Consider the following 21699-nt stretch of genomic DNA (forward strand, 5'->3'; position numbering starts at 1 on the left):
AAGTACACACACTTGCTTGCTTTTCACTCTGATGGTGCAGTCCAGAATGACGTGGCTCCTTGCCCAGAGGCTTTTATATTGCCAATCCTAACAGAGGGCTGTCATGTTAAAACAGCAGTTTGGGCTGTAGTAAAACATTATATCTCGCACATCTATATTTCAAACGCGAGCAGAAGTCCTTCTGTCTGGATGGATAAACAGTGTGAATTCGAGTTGCGGTTTCTCCAGCTTTAGGAGAAATTCCTTGATTAAATAAAGGAACGTTCGGACTGTGATGTGTCAGCACTGACCTTTTGCCCTGTGTGCAGTTTGCAGTTGGCTCAGCAGTTTACGTAGTTATGTCCATGTTGTAAAAAAAAAAAAAGACATAAAAACAGCAGCACATGCTTGCCAAGGTAAATCTAAACCGGTTCTCTGTTTGATACGGTGATCAGTTCCGCACTGTAAACTGAATGATGCTCACGACCTCTCTCTTTGCTCGTGTGCTTTGCAGGTGAAGATGCTGAAGAAAAGAGAGTTCTGGTGCTTAGTTATCCGCAGTACTGTCGCTACCGCTCCATCATCGCACGGCTCCGGGAGCGGCCGGCCTCCCTCCTGACAGACCAGGTGGTGCTGGCACTGGGGGGCATCGCTTCGCTCACCAGCAACACGCAGATCCTCTACTGTAGGGACACCTTCGAACACCCCACGCTACTGGAGAACGAGAGCATCTGCGATGAGTTTGGTAAGCAGCCTGCATGTGGTAATATATAAAAGGACAGAACTGCACTAATTGCCCTGTTAATTGCTAATTGCCTATTCTCAGCTAGTATTTGAATCAGCTGTTATTGCTCTGCCTCCAAATGCACTAGCATTAGCAGCTTATCTTGTGAGAATGGAGAGCTTTACAGAACTCCAATAAAAATGTTAAAATATCGAAAACTGTCAAGTTAGCATGCCAGGTAGAACCTTGATACATTACTAATAGGGCTGAAACTATTGATTATTTTGTTAGTCAAATAATCTGGCAATGATTTTTCCGATTCGTCTATTAGTAAACGATTATTTCTGCCATACCCTCCATCTCTGCTTGCTCCGTTTTCGTTTCAAATCGATAGAAACAGCTGAACAAGGGATTTGAATGCCTTTTAAATGTGAAAAGTGCTGCTATTTAGTAAGGAAATGTGTAGTCTTTTGTGTTTGGGCACTTTTGAAGACGCTGAGTGTAAACTGTGTGAGAGTCCCCAGCACTTTGTGTAGCGCTGCAAATTAACGATTAGTCGACAGTGAACATTTGGAGCCGATAAATTTACATAATCGATATCGTTGATTATATCGACTAATCGCTGCAGCTCTAATTACAAAAAAAAACTGAAATTATGTAGATCCGCTCTAGTGTAACAACCCTTCACATAAAAGTTATTGAAGCTCTAGTTTGTACATTTAGGGGATTTGGGGACCTTTCTGGTGAGAATATGTAATTGCAGTGAACATGCGAAAAAGTACTTATAATAGATATTTGTGTCGCTGTGCGTTCCTATTTACCAAAATTGCTCTTTTAAAAAAAATTTAACCAGATTTTTTTGCGGCTTAACACGGCACAGAGTATTGAACACTGTTGCAACTCCAGATTGTTGGTATCCAGATTGTTCATGACGCCCAACAGACACAACAGTTTCTGCTTAGCAACAGCTTTTTGTTGATTGTTATTCCTATAGGAATGAATGAGATTTTTATTTATTTATTTATTTATTTTTTCATAAAATGCACTTTTCTAGATTTTAATGGTATTTTTGATAATGTCTCATAAAACCTGTCCAACCTAGCAAAAGTATTTTTAATGAAGAAATGCATATTGGAACAACTGCAATTTTTCCTTTAGTAGTGCTATAGATTAACTTTTATTGGTAACATAAAAATACATGCATGAAGAGTCATTTAATTAGTTTTACTATAAATGTCATATCCCATAATTCTTTACTTTCACAGCTCCTTTTCACATAAAGAACCCTTTATATAGTGTGTTTTTTAGAGTGCAAACACTAGTGTAGAGCAGCAATGTTGATGCCATTTGTGGCTGTGGAGGAATGAGGGTTAAATGAATAAGCAAACAAATATGTTGCTGCTGTCACACAAAAAAACCCAAAATCTCAGAAATTGCAAATTTATAGGAGACAGAAGTGTTTCTTTTGGTCTGTTTATTATGAGATTGTGCTACAATGTGAGAAACAACAACGAAATCCAGATTATATCAAAAAATCAAATACGTGTTTCCGTGGCTTTGTCAGTATGTCTAAATAAATGAATGAAGGAGTGAGTGAGTAAATTAATGAATGGGTCATTGTGTGATTGAGAGAATGAAAGAATGAAAGAAAACCAATGGAAAGAAAACCTGAAACCACTGAGCCAACAAATGTGTATATGAAGGTTTATCTTAATTACCTGATGTCCGCTAAACTCTCGCAGGAGAGCCGTTGGCAGGGTGATGGGCTCTGGCGCTTGCACAGAACAGGAATTAATGACTTGGAGCTGCATGGATCACACCAGTGGTAATTGATTTATGTACACGTTTGGTCTTGGTGTGGCCGTTAGCCCTTGGCCATAACCAGACAATGAGGGCACGGGAGGCTATTCTCTGCGATGGAGCCTTGTCCTTAGTAGAAGTGAAGGGTGTGCTTTTTTACGCCTGGGGTCAGAACAGGGTGGAATACTCTGTCAGATACACTCCTGACCTCAGGCTTCTTATGGAGGAGTGCCTTGATGATGGAGAAGAGGCACCATCTGTGCTTCTGTTGGGTTGATCGTCCAAGAGCTCCCTGTGTGTGTGTGTGCGGTTGCGTGCTGTCTGCAGTGGCCTGTTCGACCTGATTTTGAAAGTGAAGCAGCCACTGGCACACTTGAAGAAGCTGCTATTAGAGTCTGAAGTGATGCTCAGACAGCTTTTAAATATCAAATTAAAAGAGCACTCACTAAAATAGGGTGTTTCCCTACTAAGTGTATCTTTTTTTTATGCTTCACTGCTCATCACATGGCAGGCCACAAGATTTCTCACATGTTGCTGTTTGTACGAATAGAGAGAACTTATGTGTAACTATAACTATAACATCTGATCTTTCTGTATTACATGTATTTTACTATTGTGTAATACAGTGACATGGCAAAAGTCATAGGACAGGAACTAGTATAGTGTCCCCTGACTTTTGCCATGTCATGTGGAAGCTAAAAAAAGCTAAATTGTCCTGCAGGATATGTGTCCGGTGTTCAGTCTTACAGAACAATTCCTCAAAACTTACTTAGGTGCACAATAGGGCTGCAACTAATGATTATTTTGGTAGTTGACTAATCTGATGATTATTTTTTCGATTAGTCAGTAGTCACATGATTGTTTCTGCAATGTCCTCCATCTCTAAAAACAATAGAAACAGTTGAACATGAGATTTAAAAGGCATTTTAATGTCTGGATGTTGTTTAAAAGTGGAAAGAACTGATATTTATTAAGTAAAAATGTAATGTATTCTGTTGTGTTTGGGCACTTTTGGAGACACAAACTAATTTAGGCATAAACTGTGTGAGTGAGGCCTTTTCCCATCTTCCATTGCACTTCTATCCCCAGCGCTTTATGTAATGTGGTACAACAGTTGTCAACAACTACATTTTTAGTCGACAAATATAAATAATCAACATTGTCGATTATATTGACTAATCGTTGCAGCCCTAGTGCACAATCACAGTTGCAGATGTGTCTGTATTTATTTTTATGAATCAAAGGTAAATATTCTTTGCAGTTACAGTTGCAGCTAGATAGACTTTTAATTATACCACATTAAACTGTAATTTTTCTTGTAAATTGCAAGGAATATTATAGGAATATTTAATTGCAGGTCATTTTTAAGGAGGCATTGCATTGAGAAATTGCATTGCAACTCTTTAATATAGGCAACCCGTATATGCTAATGTTGCATTGAAGTATAAATGTTTAAATACAGCATGCATTATACATGAACATACCCTTAACAATGACATGAATATTTCATTGAGCACTACTCATTGCATCTCAGGAAGCTTACTGTACTTCATTGTTACTTGTTGGACGTGAGCAGCGTGTGCTTCCAATTGAGTTACTTTGCCAAAGGGTCAGCTCATGAGCGCGCAGAAATTAGGATTAGGACTTTCCAACTGGCTGCATACTGAGGCAGTCGCTGTTTTGTGCTGTAAAAGGAGGGCTCGGGTTGTTTACATAATAACTTGCAGCAAGAACAGATTTGCGTAAATGGCTCACAGTGTGCTTAATGGTTTATCTGTTGTATATAAAGGACGCGGGAGTCGGCTATGAATAGCTCCGGATTTCTTTAATTACTGGAAAATATCGTGGACGCAATCTTAATTCTGTTATAAACAGCATTTTTTTCTGCTGGGTTCGTGCGCAGTGTTTGTTCTCCAACCTGACAGCTTGTGGATAAGATTCGCGTTCTTTGATGAAAACGCTTTCTTTCCTCCAGTCCGTGCTTTAAACTGCGCCGAGGCGCATTGTAATAAGGGCCATATAACAAGCCGTAATTCTATTTAACTTACAAGGGCGTGTTATTTATTAAGCTGTGAAGTAAGCGCATGAAGTCATTGCTCATGTAAAGGGATTCCTGAGCGCTGGGCTGCTCACAAAGGGGTAGATTTGAGGCACATCGGAGACAGATGAGAAAATCAGAGCGAGCAAAAGAGAGAGAGAGAGAAAAAAACAGTTTTTTTCCTTTTTAATGCCCAGAGTGACGGATACTTGGCGAACGAATCTTCCACGTTTAGCCTAGCCATTAACTTTCTGAAGTGAATAACAGGGCTTAGAAAGCCTTGGCAATTCGGAGAGGTGTGCGCCGGTTTTGAGGAGGTTCCAGCACATTACGGACAAAAGGCCAGCATTGTTTCAGGAAAATGTGGAAGCAGCGGTGTAGCTCGCCGGCCGCTCTCATCTCACACATATTTTTAGTAAGTCTATCCTGGACATCCCCTGCCAATTCCAGTTTCATCTGCTCTGTCTTTTAATGGAAATATCCACAGGCTTTGCCGTGCCTGCCTGCTCCTTTGGCCACATGTCAATCTCAGTGCCTGTCTTGCGCTCTCTCTCTCTCTCTCTCTCTCTCTCTTTTTCTCTAGTAGTAAATTGACTAAGGTCTTATTCACACATGATTGGCTTCTGGGCCAGGTGGATAGAGGCTGGACACTGTATGGAACATAATGAATAAATGTGTTCTAAATGCAGTCAGGGTATATATATATATATCATAGTAAAGCTGTGTTTTATTTCGTTTACTCTGTCCATGCTGGCCATAACGGTGGGCGATATGGTAATATATCACAATATTTAAAGACATTTAAATTAGCAGTGTGCCATATATATATACATACAATATTAAACCCTGATATATTGTGCCATATCCCCCAGCCCTAATTATCACATCAGGGTACTACTTTTTTACTGTTTTTAGCAAAAGAAAAATTCACATTGTTCTCATTTCCTATTAGAAGTCTACTAGAGACAGATTATATCTGTCCAGTATCATTTATTTTACTTTAATCCTGGATATGTAAAGATATTTGAAATGCATTATTAGTATCATGACATTCTGGATCATTGGCTTCTGTTACAAATCTGATAAAATCCTTGTATTTTTTTTTATATCTCAGTTAGGGGCCTTTATATATCATATGCAATAGTAAAATTAGATTTTAATTTTGTTGCAGTAGTGTATTTTTTTTTCAGTGTTTTATTATATTTCCAAGGGTATCTTCATTAAATATTGTGATATTATTATGGGGCCATATCGACTCACCTCTATTTTTAATATCACATTATATTTAATATGATATTCTGACATGCAGATAAAACGCACCAGTAGCAGGTGATTTTTAAAATGTATGCAGATTTATTCAAATACCATCCCAGTAGGGCTGCACAATAAATAATTTCAGAATCGATATCAAAATGTGCACATACACAAAAGTCACAAAGGCAGTGCAATTTTATTTTATGATTATATATACCCAATTTAATTTGTTTTTCTCTAATCACTAAAACACAGATTGCATTATTAATATTGCAATACAAATTGCTATAATCGCAGGACAACAAAATATCACATATTTTAATATTGTCCAATATCGTGCAGCCCTATATCCCATACTTAATACAGTGATTTGTATTCAAAATCTGCTGCACTCAACCCAATTAAAGAAGACTAATTACACTCTATGTAATGAAATGGCAGTTAGCCAGGCTTTATCCACTAAACATGTGTGATTTGTGTCTCAGTTAGCTGGAACGCAGCCTGGGATGTGGTGTTTGGCCTGTTAGCTAGCTAACTTATCTAAGCTTAGCATATCTGGTCACATTTAGCCTTTCTGACACTCCAAAACAAGTTGCTTATCTTCACTCTTTCAGACCCAAGTTTTTACCGTAAATACTTGTGTCAGTTAGCCAACAGCAAGCAGCTGCATTGTGCTGTTTGATAGTGGATCTGTATCTGAGCTAGCTAAGCAAAGTGAGCTACAAAACAAAAACACCACAAGAAAAAAAATTTGAAAATTTTTTGAGCAGTAGCTCAGTCTGATACATTTTTGTCTAAACAACAAGTGTTGTTTTTTTAGTCAGCCAGGACTTAATGTGTTCTGTGGTAAACAGAGTGTTATCTTGCTAGTCTTGCTAGTTGAGCTAATGCTAACAAGATTCTTCCTTGTTTTCGCAGCAGTTTAACATTTGTAATTGTCATTTCACTGTCAATTGACTGACTGTGTAATATTTATTGAATTACTGATTTAAAATTGTTCACTTGTGTTCACTTAGTCTGTGACTAAACTTAATATTTAGTCTTTTTAGTTTAGTTTTTAATAATACAGTATGCTATTGTATAGAAGCCAAATAAATGCAGGGCCATCTGTGTTACTTGCACAGCCTAATATCCCTATACTGTTGTAATATTTTGTAAAGATTTGAAAATATTTTATAAAAAAAGTGAATACCACCCAATCCTAGTCTATGATGATACAGAGATTTTGTTTTATTTGAAAGGGTTTGACTTTGGTGTCAAATGTTTGAATATAGAATAAAGTAAAAGCACCCAAATTATTTTTTTATTAGTCTGTTTTTGTTCCAGCCAACTTTAATCTATTGCCTTTGCCATAAGAACCCACAAATACTTTAAAAGCTTTGTAAAGTTTTTTTTTACAGCTTCTGTCTGTCCTTTACTTTACTAACTCATAAAGTTACACATACTGAGCAATCTGAAAGCATCACTACAGAACAGTTTTGAATATGTGTTCATTTATTTCACCTTATTTACATAATGTAGGAGTGCTGGGCTTAGTGCTGGAGATAAAACTAGCTCTTTTCAACAAATTAACCCTTCAAATGCTTAAAGAAATGTTTTACTTACCATAGAACAAGATTTGAAATGATTTCTAGAACAAAATGTGAATAATAGTTATGAAATTTTTGTGTCATTTATGTTACATCAAGGTTTTAACAGTAAAATATTTACAATCATGTGCCAGCATTTTTGAAATTGGTATCAATATTCAAAAATGGGTCTGGGCTCTTATTTATGTGTTAAATTATTATTCATACAAAAATAATCTGAGAGTATGTGGAGTTATAATACACATTTAAAACTATAGACTGTACAAACTACCTCAGGGAACCTGTACGACACTAGATTGAGAAACTGTTTGATACTAAAAAAAGTCATATAAACATGTTAAGAACATGACTATTTTGGTTCAGAAACTGAAACAAATGTTAAATGTGGACCCTAGACAATAGGAAATAGGTCTAGACTGGTTAGTGTAGCTTCAAGGCAAAATAGGCCAGTTCTGTGGCCAGTGTTAGGGTTAGATTTAGGTCTGACCCCTATGAGTCATGTGAATCCTAACGGCAATCTCAACCGTCACCTCTGTCACATTCCTCTCAGGCTGTTGCACTTTTTTTTTTGTACCACAGAACTGATATCAGCACTCCTGGATAAAAGCTGGCACCTTTAAAAATTGAATGCATTCCAAAATATAAACAGCATACATTGCACTGTGTTTACATTGCACTGCTTTTTATCTGTGACCACCAGCCCTTTTTTGGATGGCCACTAGCAAATCTAAGCCCTCACAGAAAGCCACAGGCATGTGCTCTGACAAAGGCTCAGAGAGAGAGAGAGAGAGAGACAGGAAGTGCCTATTTAGAGGGACGTGGTTAATGGTCGGGGGTGAATTATTGAAGAGTGTTTGTACGTGGATGCTCTGTAATGGCCACACTGTTATTCGTCCCCTCCTGATTCATTTCCTGTCTCAGAGGAGGTTTATTTTTAGGAAGTCAGTATTATTATGTGGGCATATGCTTAATGATTGCACAGTGAAGCACAGACTTACTGCATAATAACTGCATTATGGAGTGGAGAGAGGGGGGTGAAAAACGGGTTACAGCAGAGAGAGAAGGCATTAATGTTCGACGGTTGTTCCCGTTGTTAGGACATATGTTTTGTAGGGATCGGGGTGATGTTCTCACCCTCTCAACAAGCTCTTAAGGCTGTATCTCTTTGTACTCGGTACTTGGGACTGGTTTGCGGTGTCAGGTTAAGGATATGCAGAGGCAGAATGATTGTAGCTTCGAATAAGAGCAATTAAATTGAAGCGTTTCTTTGTTTCTATAATTTTTTTATTTTATATTTTAATAAAACACTATTGAGGCTAGTTATTCCAGTGGCCTGGTGCAGTGATGTGACAGGAATGCAGCATGTATGATTATCAGCTATGATTGGTTGCATAGCAATAAGGAAAATGAATTAATGATAGCCTGTTGTCTAGTGGAGAGAGTGGGGGATTCACAAAGAAGCCCATTGTTGTTTATCATTAAGGGTCCTCTTTTGTCGCAGCCATTGTTCAGGAGTGTTAATAATTTGCACTTAACTAAATCAAATTTGTGGGCCGGCAGTGCAGTCCTTCCGTCTTTGACCGGGTTCTGAACGCCCAACCGGCGCTCCGATTCCATCCTCTGCCTCATTTAGGGAATTGTTTACCACATACACTACAATAAAAATGGGTCATTTATTTTCCTCCCCTGAAAGGAAGCAGTTGCACTGTGTGTGTGTGCGTTCACATTACACCCCACGTTGCTAAAATCCGTTTTTTTGCTCAGATCGGATTTGGCTTGACGGTTCACATTCACAAATGTAAGTGACCTGTATCTGTGTGTCTAATGTGAACAAATCTGTCCCTAAAATGCCTCACATGCGCACATTGATACATGTATAAAAGTCACCTTCTTCACCAACAACTAAAAAACTTCATATTTGAGAGACGACTCGTAGCTTTATAAAGGGAAATTAATGTGTTAGCAGCTCATATGTGGAGCATCTTTTGCTGGAGTGGAGAAACAGCAAACAGCGGGTCTGAAGTACATGCTCAGGTCGAGGAAAAGAAAAAAGCCCAGGCTGTTTGCTTTTGCTGTTTTTGCATCTATAGCTGCACAGCTGCACATGTGTAAAACTAAAATGGACCACATATGAAAGTGAATCCAATCTGATTTAAAAACTCGGATTTGGCATGTTCACACAGCCATGAAAAAAAACTGATCTGAGCCACAATAAGCAAAAAATCAGACTTGAGTCACTTCAGTCTGATAATGTTAAACTACTTTGGCTCTTAACCTTTACCTGTATCTGTACCGAACCCACACCTGTATAACACACATGTATAAGTTGTGAGGTGTTATGTTGTGAGTGAAGCTGAACACTGGCCAGCATGCTAATGGCAGGGAGCGTTTGAGATTGAGTTTGAGTCTGTTAATGACAAACAGACAACTTCATATTCACTTTCAATGCAGCAGGCCCACACACATATGCCACAGGTCTTCAGCTTTCACGCGACAGGGCAAAAGTAATGGGACAGAATACTAGTTTTTTTGGAATGTCAGTGTATTTCAACAGTGAAGTTCAACAGTTAATCCTGCAGTAAACATTAAAATTTAAAGCCTCACTTTTATTATTGGATTAGCCTTTAAGTCAATTAGCCAACTTAGCCAAAGTTGTTTTAAACAAATGCAGGCTGTGTTTAACTCTGATTTTGTATTTGCCAGCCTGCACCAATATAATCCTACTTTGTTATGATTCAGATTGTGCATGAGCTCATTAATTAGCCAAACAAATCCTCATGATCTAGAATGCGTTTTTTTTTTTTTTTCAAATCTGTTTGACATCACAACTTACTTAACAACTCAACTTTAAGTGTGGTTTTTAGAAAGCATGTAGTGATTTAGGAAACAGGTAGCGCAATGCTAATTGGTGTGGAGTTAGCTTCCTTCATTAGCCTTGTAGCTTCAGTGCAGAAATAAAGCAGCCTTAAGACATTAGACATGTTGACTGTGTGACTGTATAATTTGTTTTTATTTTTTTTTGCCCAGCTATTTTTTTTTTCTGTGGACATTCCAGGATTTTGTCAGGAGTTTGATTGATACCATATTTCAGAGGAGTGTTGAGGCATCTGAGGGGGGCTGCTTGTGGAAAGGAGTATTAATATTGTGCCTGCAGGCCTGTGTGTTTGCTCTTTAAAGGAACAGGCAATGTGCAGTACAGAGGCTCCAGCAGGGCCTTGAAGGAAGTGGGCACTGACTGGATGCTTGTGCGAACATGTGGCTCAGGGAATATTTGAATAATCAGATGCAGGGAAAAGATTTATCATCCCGGCCGCGTACGGAAGAGACTTTTTGGAATATTGAGAAACATTGTGCAGCCCCACCCTTCCATCCCCTGTGCTGTTTTATCGAGGAAGAGGGGGGAAAAAAAGATTTGAGGCAGAATTACCTATTACCTAGTTCCTTTTGCAATCGGATCCGGTCCTCAGGCTTGCGGCTTAAGTAAACAAAGCTTTCTCTCAAATTTGATTCAGCATTAAGACTTTCCAGAGAATTTGAAGCACCCTCTCTCTCTCTCTCTCTCTCTCTCTCTCGCGCTCTCTCGTCATATTTATGTCTGTTTCTGTTTGACCATATATATGAGATTCTTTGTCATCTTCATTGGAAATGAAATCCTGGTGGTTTGTTGTTTGCTTTCCTGCTTTGTGTCCCACTGCTTTTCTTTATTATAACAAAAGAAATATTTCTCAAATTCCATCACAGACCTTCTCTCTCTCTCTCTCTCTCTTTCTTGTACTAGCTTGTGTTTGTCTGCGCTAGATTTAATGCAGGTTATTAATGCCGTCCAGATGTTGGAGTCAGATCTATTTCACACTGAAAGCAAAGACAAGCTGAGACAGGCTCCATCCCCACTAATCACTTAATACACTCAAGAAGAACCGTATGAGCAGTTAAATAAACACAATGTAAAATGATTACTGTTTTCCCTCCAGCACAAACCATACAATTAGCCCCGGCACAAGCTTTTACAGAGATCATTTGCATTAAAACACAGGAGGAAGAAAAAACATACAGAAGCATACAGAGTCCAGCATTACAGCATTTTCAGACCAGCTCTCGTTCCTGGGCACTTGTACGTGTTTTTATCTTACTCTCTCTCGCTTTGTCACTATCTCCATTTTCATGGACTACTTTCGTTTGACGCATGTACTCAAACACTGTTTTCTGCATTAGGTTTGATGATTCAGGCCTTTTTTTTCTCACCCATTTCCCAATCTGGATTGAATTACTAAAGGTCATGCATTTTTTAATAGCCCATATGCCTCATCCATGTGTCATATTAAGAATTCAAGGCCAATGCGAAAGGCATTTTTTTTCCTCTCTATCAAAAGTTATGTTTTTTTCCCTTTCTATCCCTCTGTCCTCTCTTCTGCCTGTTTGAAATAAAAATGCCTCTTAAAATCTGTAAGCGTTTTACCCCTGACTGGAATTTGCATAATTGTCTGGTGAAGTACAATATTCCCTCTGATTGTGTAATGAATAACATGCAGGCCTTCCAGATGCATGATTGCAAGCTGTGTGCGCAAAGTGGAACCTTGAGAACCAGCACTGGCTAAAGGAGTGTATGTGTGTGTGTGTGAGTGTGTGTATGGTGTCCTGTTCATGTGCTTTGTGGTTTTCTGCTGTTACTGCAGGGTCAGTATCATCCGTTCAAAAGCGTTTTACAGTGCCAAGCTTCGCAATTCACTTGCAGGCCAGATTGTTTGGCGGTTTCTTGTTCTGCGCGCCGCCAGCAGGACCATCTGATGGAGTTCACAGTGTCATGTTGGACATTTACAGGACTTCCTACACCATCACTGGGAAGGAATAGTTAGACAGAAAATCACATGCACACAGTTTTCCCCCTCAGCCCAAATACAGTAGACAAGGCATTTCCCAGGTCTGATATGTTTGTCTCTCAGTTTTAAACTAGAGCTGATTCAAAGCTGATGTAACTTGATGTAGTTTGGGGTGCACCAATACAGGAATATACAGCTCTGGAAAACATTAAGATGTTTGAGTATATGTTTGAGTAAAATGAACACTGTTGTTTTATTCTATAAACTACAATGACAACTAACAATATTTTTGACAAATTCCAAATAAAAATATCATCATTAAGAGCAATTGTTTGGAGAAAATGAGAAATGGCTGAAATAACAAAAAAGATGCAGAGCTTTCAGACCTCAAATAATGCAGAGAAGACAAGTTCATATTCCTAAAGTTTTTTTTCATCACAGTCTCCTCCACCAGTCTTACACACTGCTTTTGGATAGCTTTATGTCACTCCCCACTGTGCAAAAGGACACTGGGCCAGATCCGTTTTGAATTGTGCCGGATCCGGGCCAGATCACTTTTGCTATCTGGGTCCTGTTGCGAAAATTCAAGCAGTTCTGCTTGGTTTGATGGTTTGTGGTCATCCATCTTCCTCTGGATTATAATCCAAAGTTTTTCAATTAGGTAAAATCAAAGAAAATCATTATTTTTAGTGGTCTTTTTTTTTCAAAGCTGTATATGCGGAAGTTGATATCCAGTATTTTTCATATTTTGCTTCTGCTGATGCGTAATAAACAAATATGTATTAAATGCAGGAATGCAAAGCAAGAAAACTAGAACATTTACTATGAAGAAAATGATTGCATAGTTTATTATAAATCAGAACTGTGAAAAGTAAACATCAAATCAGCACTGCACCAGAAATGAGCATATATGCATTGTGCAAAGTTCTTATTAAATTAGTATTGAAAAAAATGCACAATAATATCATTCTTAAAGTCCACTGTAAAAAAAAATGTAATAGTTGTGAAAATTGCACAAAGTAACTAGCAATATGTAAAGTGCACAAAAATTTGCATTGTGCAAAGTTCATACCTAAACCACATCAAATAGTTAGTGTTCTCAAACAGACATGCTTGTGGTTTCTGACACACTTTTCTTCCTGTAGAAATGAACTGAAGTACAGTCCTAATCCGGCCTAAAACAGGCTGTTGTAGTATTGTGTCTATAGGATGTGCTATTTATTGCCTATTGTTACACTGTGTCATATAATACATCATTTATTAGAATGTTGAGGTAGGGACAGTATGTCATACAGTGACAGAACCCATGTAAGCAGGCATGTATGAGATTACATGTGGTCTGAGGTGAGTGTGTGATGATTTACACATGCAGGTTACATGATCCTCAATGGTGCCTTAATTGTTTGCATTGAATCTCCAGTGTAAGAGTAAAGAAACACACTTTGGACATTGAAAACCTTTTACCCCCTTTTGGAAAAGAGGAAACGTTATGTTTGATTTGATTTGCTGCCAGGCTGTCCTGATTGAGTGTGAAATTAGGATGTTGGCCACTGTTTTATCCTGAAAAGTGTTGTGAAGTCTATATATTTCTTATTTCTTTCAGTTTGGTTGGATATAAACTGATAGACCTAGACTTTAACTTTGAGGGTCAGATTTCCAAACAAGGATTAAGCTTAGTCATCAACTATATATTGCTTTCTTTTAATGTACTGGAATATTCAAAGTAAGAAAAATATAGTATTTGGCTTCTGTTCACACATGATCCCTCCAAGTAAAAGCCTGTGAATTCTTCTAGTAGTGCTGGGCGATTTACACGACTAATTCGGATAATTCGAATTACAGTTTTAATGCGATTTTCTAAATGGAGTAATCTCGATTTTACATACAGCCATTTTATCTTTTTTAACATAAAAAAACTCATTTCTGAAGTGTTTATCCGTCTTTGTTACCGGCGCCTCCCACAGACTAACACGCACATATTTTCTAAACATTCTGACACAAAAACCTATAAAGCATATATTTAGCTAGAAATAAATCCTACAGTTTTTAAAAACTGCAGTGTCATCGCTCTCCGGTGAGAACGAGCGTGATCTGTGATTAATTGTGGAAAACAATAATAATCTCTTCTTAAAAAATTTTCTGTGACTTGTTTAGTGCATTATTTCTCAGTTTTCAGTCACAAACCTGCGTTCTGAAGTATAATCCAGTGTCAGTGTGTGAGAAACTCAGCGGCTGTGTGTACGTGAGGAGCTTGTAAGCAATGTTTTGAATCATTGATTCACTTAATGAGTCGATTCAACCCAAAGCATCTGAACACCAAAAATATATGTATAATTTTTTTGTTTGTTTGGGGTTTTTTTTACAGGTAAACCTATTTTTTTAGGTCATAATCGCCCAGCGCTAGGTTCTATGTCTCATTTCAGGTAGAATATTTTGATTACTACTCTACTGGCTTGTGTTCACACGTTACCTTCTCCTGTTTTATTACTATAGCATTCCAGAGAGAAAGCGGATGTGTAAGTAGAGCTATGGATCAGCCAGATTTCCATCCCCCAGTGTAAATGCAGCTTCAGTATTATGATCTTGGGGGTGTGTCACATTGGTCTGCCCGGTTCACATGGCATCATCCTGGCAGAGCTGTGTAATGTAATAAAAACACTGAATCGCTTCATCTGTGGATGCCTCCGTTTGCTGTCCACTCAGGCCTGCAGTACATTTTTGAACGTCATATAAAATCTGACTTGTCTGAGCAGCTTCTTACAGAGAAAGGATAGAGGGAAGGAGGGAGGGAAGGAGGGGTTCTTTTCCCCTTCAGAGCTTTTCTAATGTGTGTTTGTAATGCATCACGTCAAATTAAATCCAAATTGCCATTATTTGGACCTAATGTTGCACAGGGCCTATGAGCCTCTGCATTCTGACAGCTGTGAGTGGTACAGAGTACTTTATTAAAGTGCTCAGAGCCCTTAAACACACACTCACACATACACACACACACACACACTAACACACGTGTTCACTCACTTAAACAACCACCTCTGATTCCTTTTTTGTCTTTAAGCCCGTGGCTATGAATGACATCATCACCACAGCCCCACAAATTGTGTGTTGAGCGTCTGGTGGTGCAGCGGACGGCCTCCTGTGGCCGGAAGGCTTCGAATGCAAGGAACGCAGGCGGAATAACTCTGACAGGCATCCAGCGCGAGGCATCAGCCTCTGTTTTTACCCTGCAACACCTTTATAATAATAATAATCATAATAACACTGCAGATTTTTGAATGCTCTGGCAGGTCCTGGAACAGGATCTCACTGAGGCCTGCTCTGTTGGAATGGATGATCTGTTAGACGTGACATTTGAGGCTGCACTGATTATTTTTAGCGTCCTCCTCTGCGATTTGGACTAATTATGCCACCGGCGCTCCCGTTTGGTAACGAAAGCTCGTTCTTGGCAATAAGTCCTCAGGAGGAGCGCCTCGAGCTGACGTTTCTTCTCGCCCTTCTTTTTGCTTTCCTGAAAGGAGCCCCACGCTGGCGTTATTAAGTTGGCGCACAATTGCAGCCATGATGTGCATTGATTCCGAACGCTGTGCCGTGAAAGAAAAATATTGAGCTTGATTTTTTTGGGCCCGCATATCCCCAACAGACTACTTACAGACGACATAAATTATTCATGGCGAAAAAAATGGAACCTTCCTTTCAGGAGTCCCGAGTGTGATTTATTATTTTTTTAATCTACTGGTACTGCCAGTGTGAGTTTTTGGCTCATAGACAGAAGTTGGTGGTGCAGAGCCTCTTTAACAGTGTCATAGCCTTTAGCAGTTTACATTGGGCTTCCTGTAAAAATCAGTAAGTATTAAAGCTGAGCAATATGATCTCAAATCAATATTGCAATTAAATCAGACATTTTTACCTTGATTATGATTAATGATTATTTATTTTTGCTTGACTGGCTCACTTGGCTCAGTGTTTGAGTTCTCCTCCTCGTTGCTCTATGTTGCAGAGTGGACATGGTTGAGTCATGTGACTATACATGCATTAGACATTAGACTTGGAATAACTAAAAAATAAATAATAAATGTTTAAATATCCTAAATTGAATTCTGTCTGTTGTTAAACAGAGCTGATATACTGGCTCATTTGTGGTAATAGGCCCTCTTTGCTACCAGAAATATAATGGGTATTATACCACAGTTAGTTCTGACCCTGCAATGTAATTGGGTAAGAGACGTTCTATGAGTGACATTATCAGCCAGTAATGCACTGTAACCGATGCTCTCCATGTATTACTCCCAAACAGCGCACCTACAAACAGATCAGCAATGGAACTATTTTTACTTGCGGAGTTTTTGTAACCAAACAGATCTTATTTTTCTCAAAATCTTTTAATAAACAGTGATAATGGAACACTGTGGTATAATCACAATAATACACTCGAGGCCTGCAGCCTCATGCCTACAACTGCAGCGCAGCAGTGCCAATATTCCACTTTATAGCACTCCCTCTTGTGTGTGTATTATTGCTTAAGTTTTGAGGTTGTGAAATATTCAGGGAAAGTTCATGTCGATATATTGCATCAGATGTTGTGACGTAATTATCGGGACAGGCTTACTGGTGATTGTGTTTGATCGTTTTTCAGATAGACTCTTACATAAGGTTAGATTGAGGATTTGGGATTGGCCCATAATAAGCTCTGTTTTGGTTCTGCCATAATTTCCTTTTAATGAGGGAATGGTAGTGTTTGATTATGGTTTATGGTATGTCACGTCTGTGTACTGAACTTTTGTTTTTGAACTATGCCAAAATAAATGCAGTGTTCTATTTTTTCTAGTTTTCAAAACTTGATGATGCAGTTTTTTGTTTTCTCTTTCACAACCTGCTTTCCTTGACCCAGTGTTTTCATACAGCACTTTTGAGGGTGTGTGTGTGTGTGTGCTGTGATTCACGAAGATGTCGACGCATCCCGCCATAAACATTTAATGAGGCTGTAGCGGCGGACGTGGAAGAAATGCGCAGCAAAGTCTCTGATAATGGCTTTAAAGCAAGCAAGGGGGTTCAAGGACTCGCTCGGTGTGTTGCAGGACCATCGGGAAAACATTACTTCCTCGTTACTTGGCTGCTCAATTGCTTTGTTTTCATTATATATTTTTAGTCTCTTTCTCTCTCTCTCTCTCTTTCTCTATGTCGCTCCCCTCTCCCTCTCCCTCCTAGAGGCTTTTACTAAAGGAATGTGAGGGGGTTGGTCTGAAAATTGGCCCCCAGTAAAAGCTTTTTTTCTAGATCATAATAGTCAGGCGGATGGTGATAGGTGGTGTCACGTTTAAAGATGTTATTATGCGGGGCTGCCACAGGCCATATGAAGTCATTTGAAATTGTAATTTGATATTTTGGATAACGCCAGCCTTTTTTTTTTGTCAGAAGCTGTATAAATAAATTTGATCGCATTGGTTCTCTGAACAGTGAAACAGGTCTCAAAACAGCTGATGCCTCTCTCTGTTTCTCGTTCACTATCTCTCCCTCTCTCTCTGTCTCTGATTCAGTCTTTCTGTTTTTTTCTTTTCTTCTTTGCCTCAAATCTTGTTCCTCTCATTATTTTTGGTCCCAAGTAATTAAGGGTTATTGACGTTAAATGCATCATGTATCTGTGGATTCAGGTGGTGCCTGGTGTAAATATTGCAACGCGCAAACAGCATTTCCGATTGTTCCCTCAAACATGTTTATGGAGAGATTTATCTGTTTACAGACGCTCTGTGAAATTGCTAGTAAGTGAAGACAGATATCACAGGCTGTGTTTTTTAATTTGCAGCCAGCTTGGAAAACAGCGCTGGATTGTCTGGTGTGAGCAAGTTACTGGCAGTTGAAAGTAATGCATTAAATTATATTATAAATATATGTTTCTGGAAAAAAAATTTAAGAGGCCATTTAAAAATAATGAGTTTCTTTGATTTGACCAAAATGAAAACCTCTAGAACAGGGGTCACCAACATGGTGCCCGCGGGCACCAGGTAGCCCGCAAGGACCTTATGAGTAGCCCGCAGGCCTGGTCTAAAAATAGCATTTTTGTTGCTATTCTTTTTTTTTTAAATCACAGTTGCATTGATGTAATTTTAGATTATATTACATTAATATTAGCTTAGAGATAGCCTATAGTTTATATATTATTATACAATATAATGTAATATAATATGTAATATTATATTAAAATATAATATAAAATGTAAACACTTGCAGAGATTTATAATAATAGTGTTGCCTATTGATATCTGTGTCTTCACATAGATGAATGTCATTAATTATTAATAATAACATATAATTAAAGGTAAATTGAGAAAATTTGTAATTTCACGAGTGTGTATCAAACTGGTAGCCCTTCGCATTAATTGGTACCCAAGAAGTAGCTCTCAGGTTCAAAAAGGTTGGTGACCCCTGCTCTAGAATATAATCAAGAGGAAGATGGATGATCACAAACCATCAAACCAAACTGAACTGCTTGAATCTTTGCACCAGGAGTGGCATAAAGTTATCCAAAAGCAGTGTGTAAGACTGGTGGAGGAGAACATGCTAAAATGCATGAAAACTGTGATTAAAAACCAGGGTTATTCCACCAAATATTTATTTCTGAACTAAAAACTTAAAACTTTATGAATATATATATCATTTGTTTTTTTTTGCATTATTCGAGGTCTGAAAGCTCTGCATCTTTTTGTTATTTCAGCCATTTCTCATTTTCTGCAAATAAATGCTCTAAATGACAATATTTTATTTATAATTTGGGAGAAATGTTGTTTGTAGTTTATAGAATAAAATAACAATGTTCATTTTATTCAAACATATGCCTATAAATAGCACATTCATTTTTTTACGGTTGCGCCACAGAGAGAAACTAGTATTTTGTCACATGCAGGGTTGCAATGGTATGATATACTCACAGTATGATAATAATCTCAAGACATATCACAGTGAGAGTGTGAGATCTTACTCAGTATACAGTAGGACTGGGCATTATATTGATACTGTAAAAAATATATATATATATATATGAGTGATTCTCGTATTTTAGTTCCTATATATCAACTTTAGTTTGACACCACCTTTTAAATTGGTGCATTTATTGTAAGCGTATATCTACTGAGATTTACTCAGTGGCAGCTTTAATATGTAAAGATATACAATCTTGATTATTCAGTTTTATTCCCTCCTATCTCATTAAAACAGTAATTCCATTAATCTCCCAGCCCTAGTGTATAGTATTTCACAATTCTTCCATTTGTTGTTGTTCTTCTGCTGTAGTTAATGTTTGAAACTATTTATAAACAGAAGTATAAAAAGTGTCTCCCTTTTAAAAATAATTTAGTAAAAAGCTGCATATTAAGTGAAGATCTTTTAAACTATTTTATTTCCAGATAATGATGATTATTTTTAGCATGGATTAGTCTGCTGACTTCTCAGGTAATCGACTGAGAATTTTCAGAGTTTTAAACTCAGAATCAGAATGTTTTCCCAATAGTACCGTTATTAAGCTACACTTACATATCATAATATTATACTAACGTATACCTAACAAACGTATGCTTAACTTTTATGCATGCCATGCCCTATGGAAGCTAAAGAATTCTCTTTATATTAAATCACTTGTCTGTCTGGACAGACAGTTCTAGCCAGATGATGCAGGTCCAGATCATCTTGCCATGAGCACATTTGCTTATACAGGTTTGTTCATTCCCAAGCTGTCTCCTAAGGTAACACTTCATGGTCTATCCAATATACTACTACTGCTACCCAATAATTTTTGGCATGTCGATGTATATATCAATGTAGTATACACTTAATATCCAGCTAATATTATATTAAGTCCCCTTTTTCCTGCCAAAACAGTCCAAACTCATTAAGAAATTGACAGAATTCCTTCACTCCTCGGGTGCATCAGTAGTCTTTAGGTGCACATGGCTTTGTCACCTGTTCACAAGTTATTCTTCCTCTGAGCACTTTTGATAATTACTGACCACTGCATACCAGAAACACCCCACAAGACCTGCTTTGAACATGCTTTTGACTGGCGCTCTGATCCAGACATCTAGCCAGTACAATGTTGCCATTGTTAAAGTGTCTCAGATTCATAGATTCTCACATTTTCCTTTTTTCTGAACTGTTCACTTGCTACATCATCTTGTTGCACAGCTGTTATTGGAATCAGATATCCAGTTGTGGTTTTAATGTAGTGGCTGGTCGGTTTGTATACTGTATATAAAAACTTACGTAATTTGTAATGCTCTTAAATGCCACCCCGCACAGTTGTTCGCTCTCTATTTTGGGCCATTTTTCATGTCACATTAATCCCTAAAAGGCTTTTCTGCCTGTCTAAACAATGACCAATAAACAGTGCAGCCCATGGCTAAGCTGCTCAAAGAGGAACTTCAATAGCATGTGCTTGTCACTCAGCTGTATATTTATAGTGCCACATTCCGATGAATCATTTTTCCCCATTGCCTCTTTTCTCAGTTTCATGTTCCAGTGTTATTATCATAGGAGCTGGTGCTGCTCTGTTCTAGCGCTGTTTCAGAAATTAAACTGCATCAGGAAGAGCCCGAAAGACATGCCTATTAGCAACTGTCACCAAAGAAGCAGTTGGGACTGTGTGTTCTTGTCTTCGTGGGCTTGTCAGGAATCGGGAAACATAGTGCTGCTGCTGCTACAAGCAACTGGAATGCTCTTGGAGTGTGTACGTGCCTGCATGATGGAGAGCTGTGCTGTAATGTTGCTTAATTGCTTTTATGTCATCGGCATATACAATACTGGTGAGCAGAGGGGTGTAAAATACACTCAATGAAATTAAATCTAATGCACCTAGAAGGAGGTACTGGAATGGAATGAGACTTCAGTTATGTGTGAATGTAATGATGATATATGTGATTACAAGTACCATATTTTTTGCACTATACGGCACACCAGATTATAAGGTGCAATGAATCAATCTATGAATAAATGAACGTCTTTTTTCTGGTCTATTTTTATAGATAAGGCACACCGGATGTTAGACGCATTATGCGACACTAGTAAGGAACAAAGGTGTTGCCATGTTTTCCTCCTAACTTAGCAGGTCTTGACGCTGTGTAGGAAGACCTGTAAAGCTAAGCTAAGTAAACAAAACTATAATTCTTTTAAAAAAAACAAAAACATATTTTTAGACGATACATGTTAATATACACAGATGAAAATCTGTTTATTTTGGTGCGTAAAGCACTTCCGTTTTTTTGCAGTAAGCTTAGATTTCCACTAAGGCTGGAGCAATAGCATTATCGGATAACCGCTAATGCCGCCTAACTGCCGCCCAACAGCGCTACATTGAGGAACCCAGGGCGATATTATCTAACGGCTCGTCCGACGTAACTTGTTTTAACGTGGTAAACGCGCAGGCTACAGGTCGATAATACTCACCTCTGAACGGCCAAATGGCTAGCACTGTTAGCGGGTAATGCTAATGCTGCTCCAGCAGGACAAACCAGG

At 38.3% G+C, this 21699-nt stretch overlaps 1 protein-coding gene across 1 annotated transcript in view; it reads left to right on the plus strand.

Moving 5' to 3' along the window:
• Window positions 1–21699, plus strand: part of arid5b (AT-rich interaction domain 5B) — a 135702-nt gene that overhangs the window by 48133 nt on the left and 65870 nt on the right. Inside the window, exon 4 of the mRNA XM_022669199.2 lies at window positions 494–724. Within this exon, the coding sequence (XP_022524920.2) occupies window positions 494–724 (231 nt within the window). The remainder of the gene's footprint in view (window positions 1–493; window positions 725–21699) is intronic.

The sequence above is a fragment of the Astyanax mexicanus genome, chromosome 15, assembly GCF_023375975.1.
Source record: "Astyanax mexicanus isolate ESR-SI-001 chromosome 15, AstMex3_surface, whole genome shotgun sequence".
Taxonomy (NCBI): domain Eukaryota; kingdom Metazoa; phylum Chordata; class Actinopteri; order Characiformes; family Acestrorhamphidae; genus Astyanax; species Astyanax mexicanus.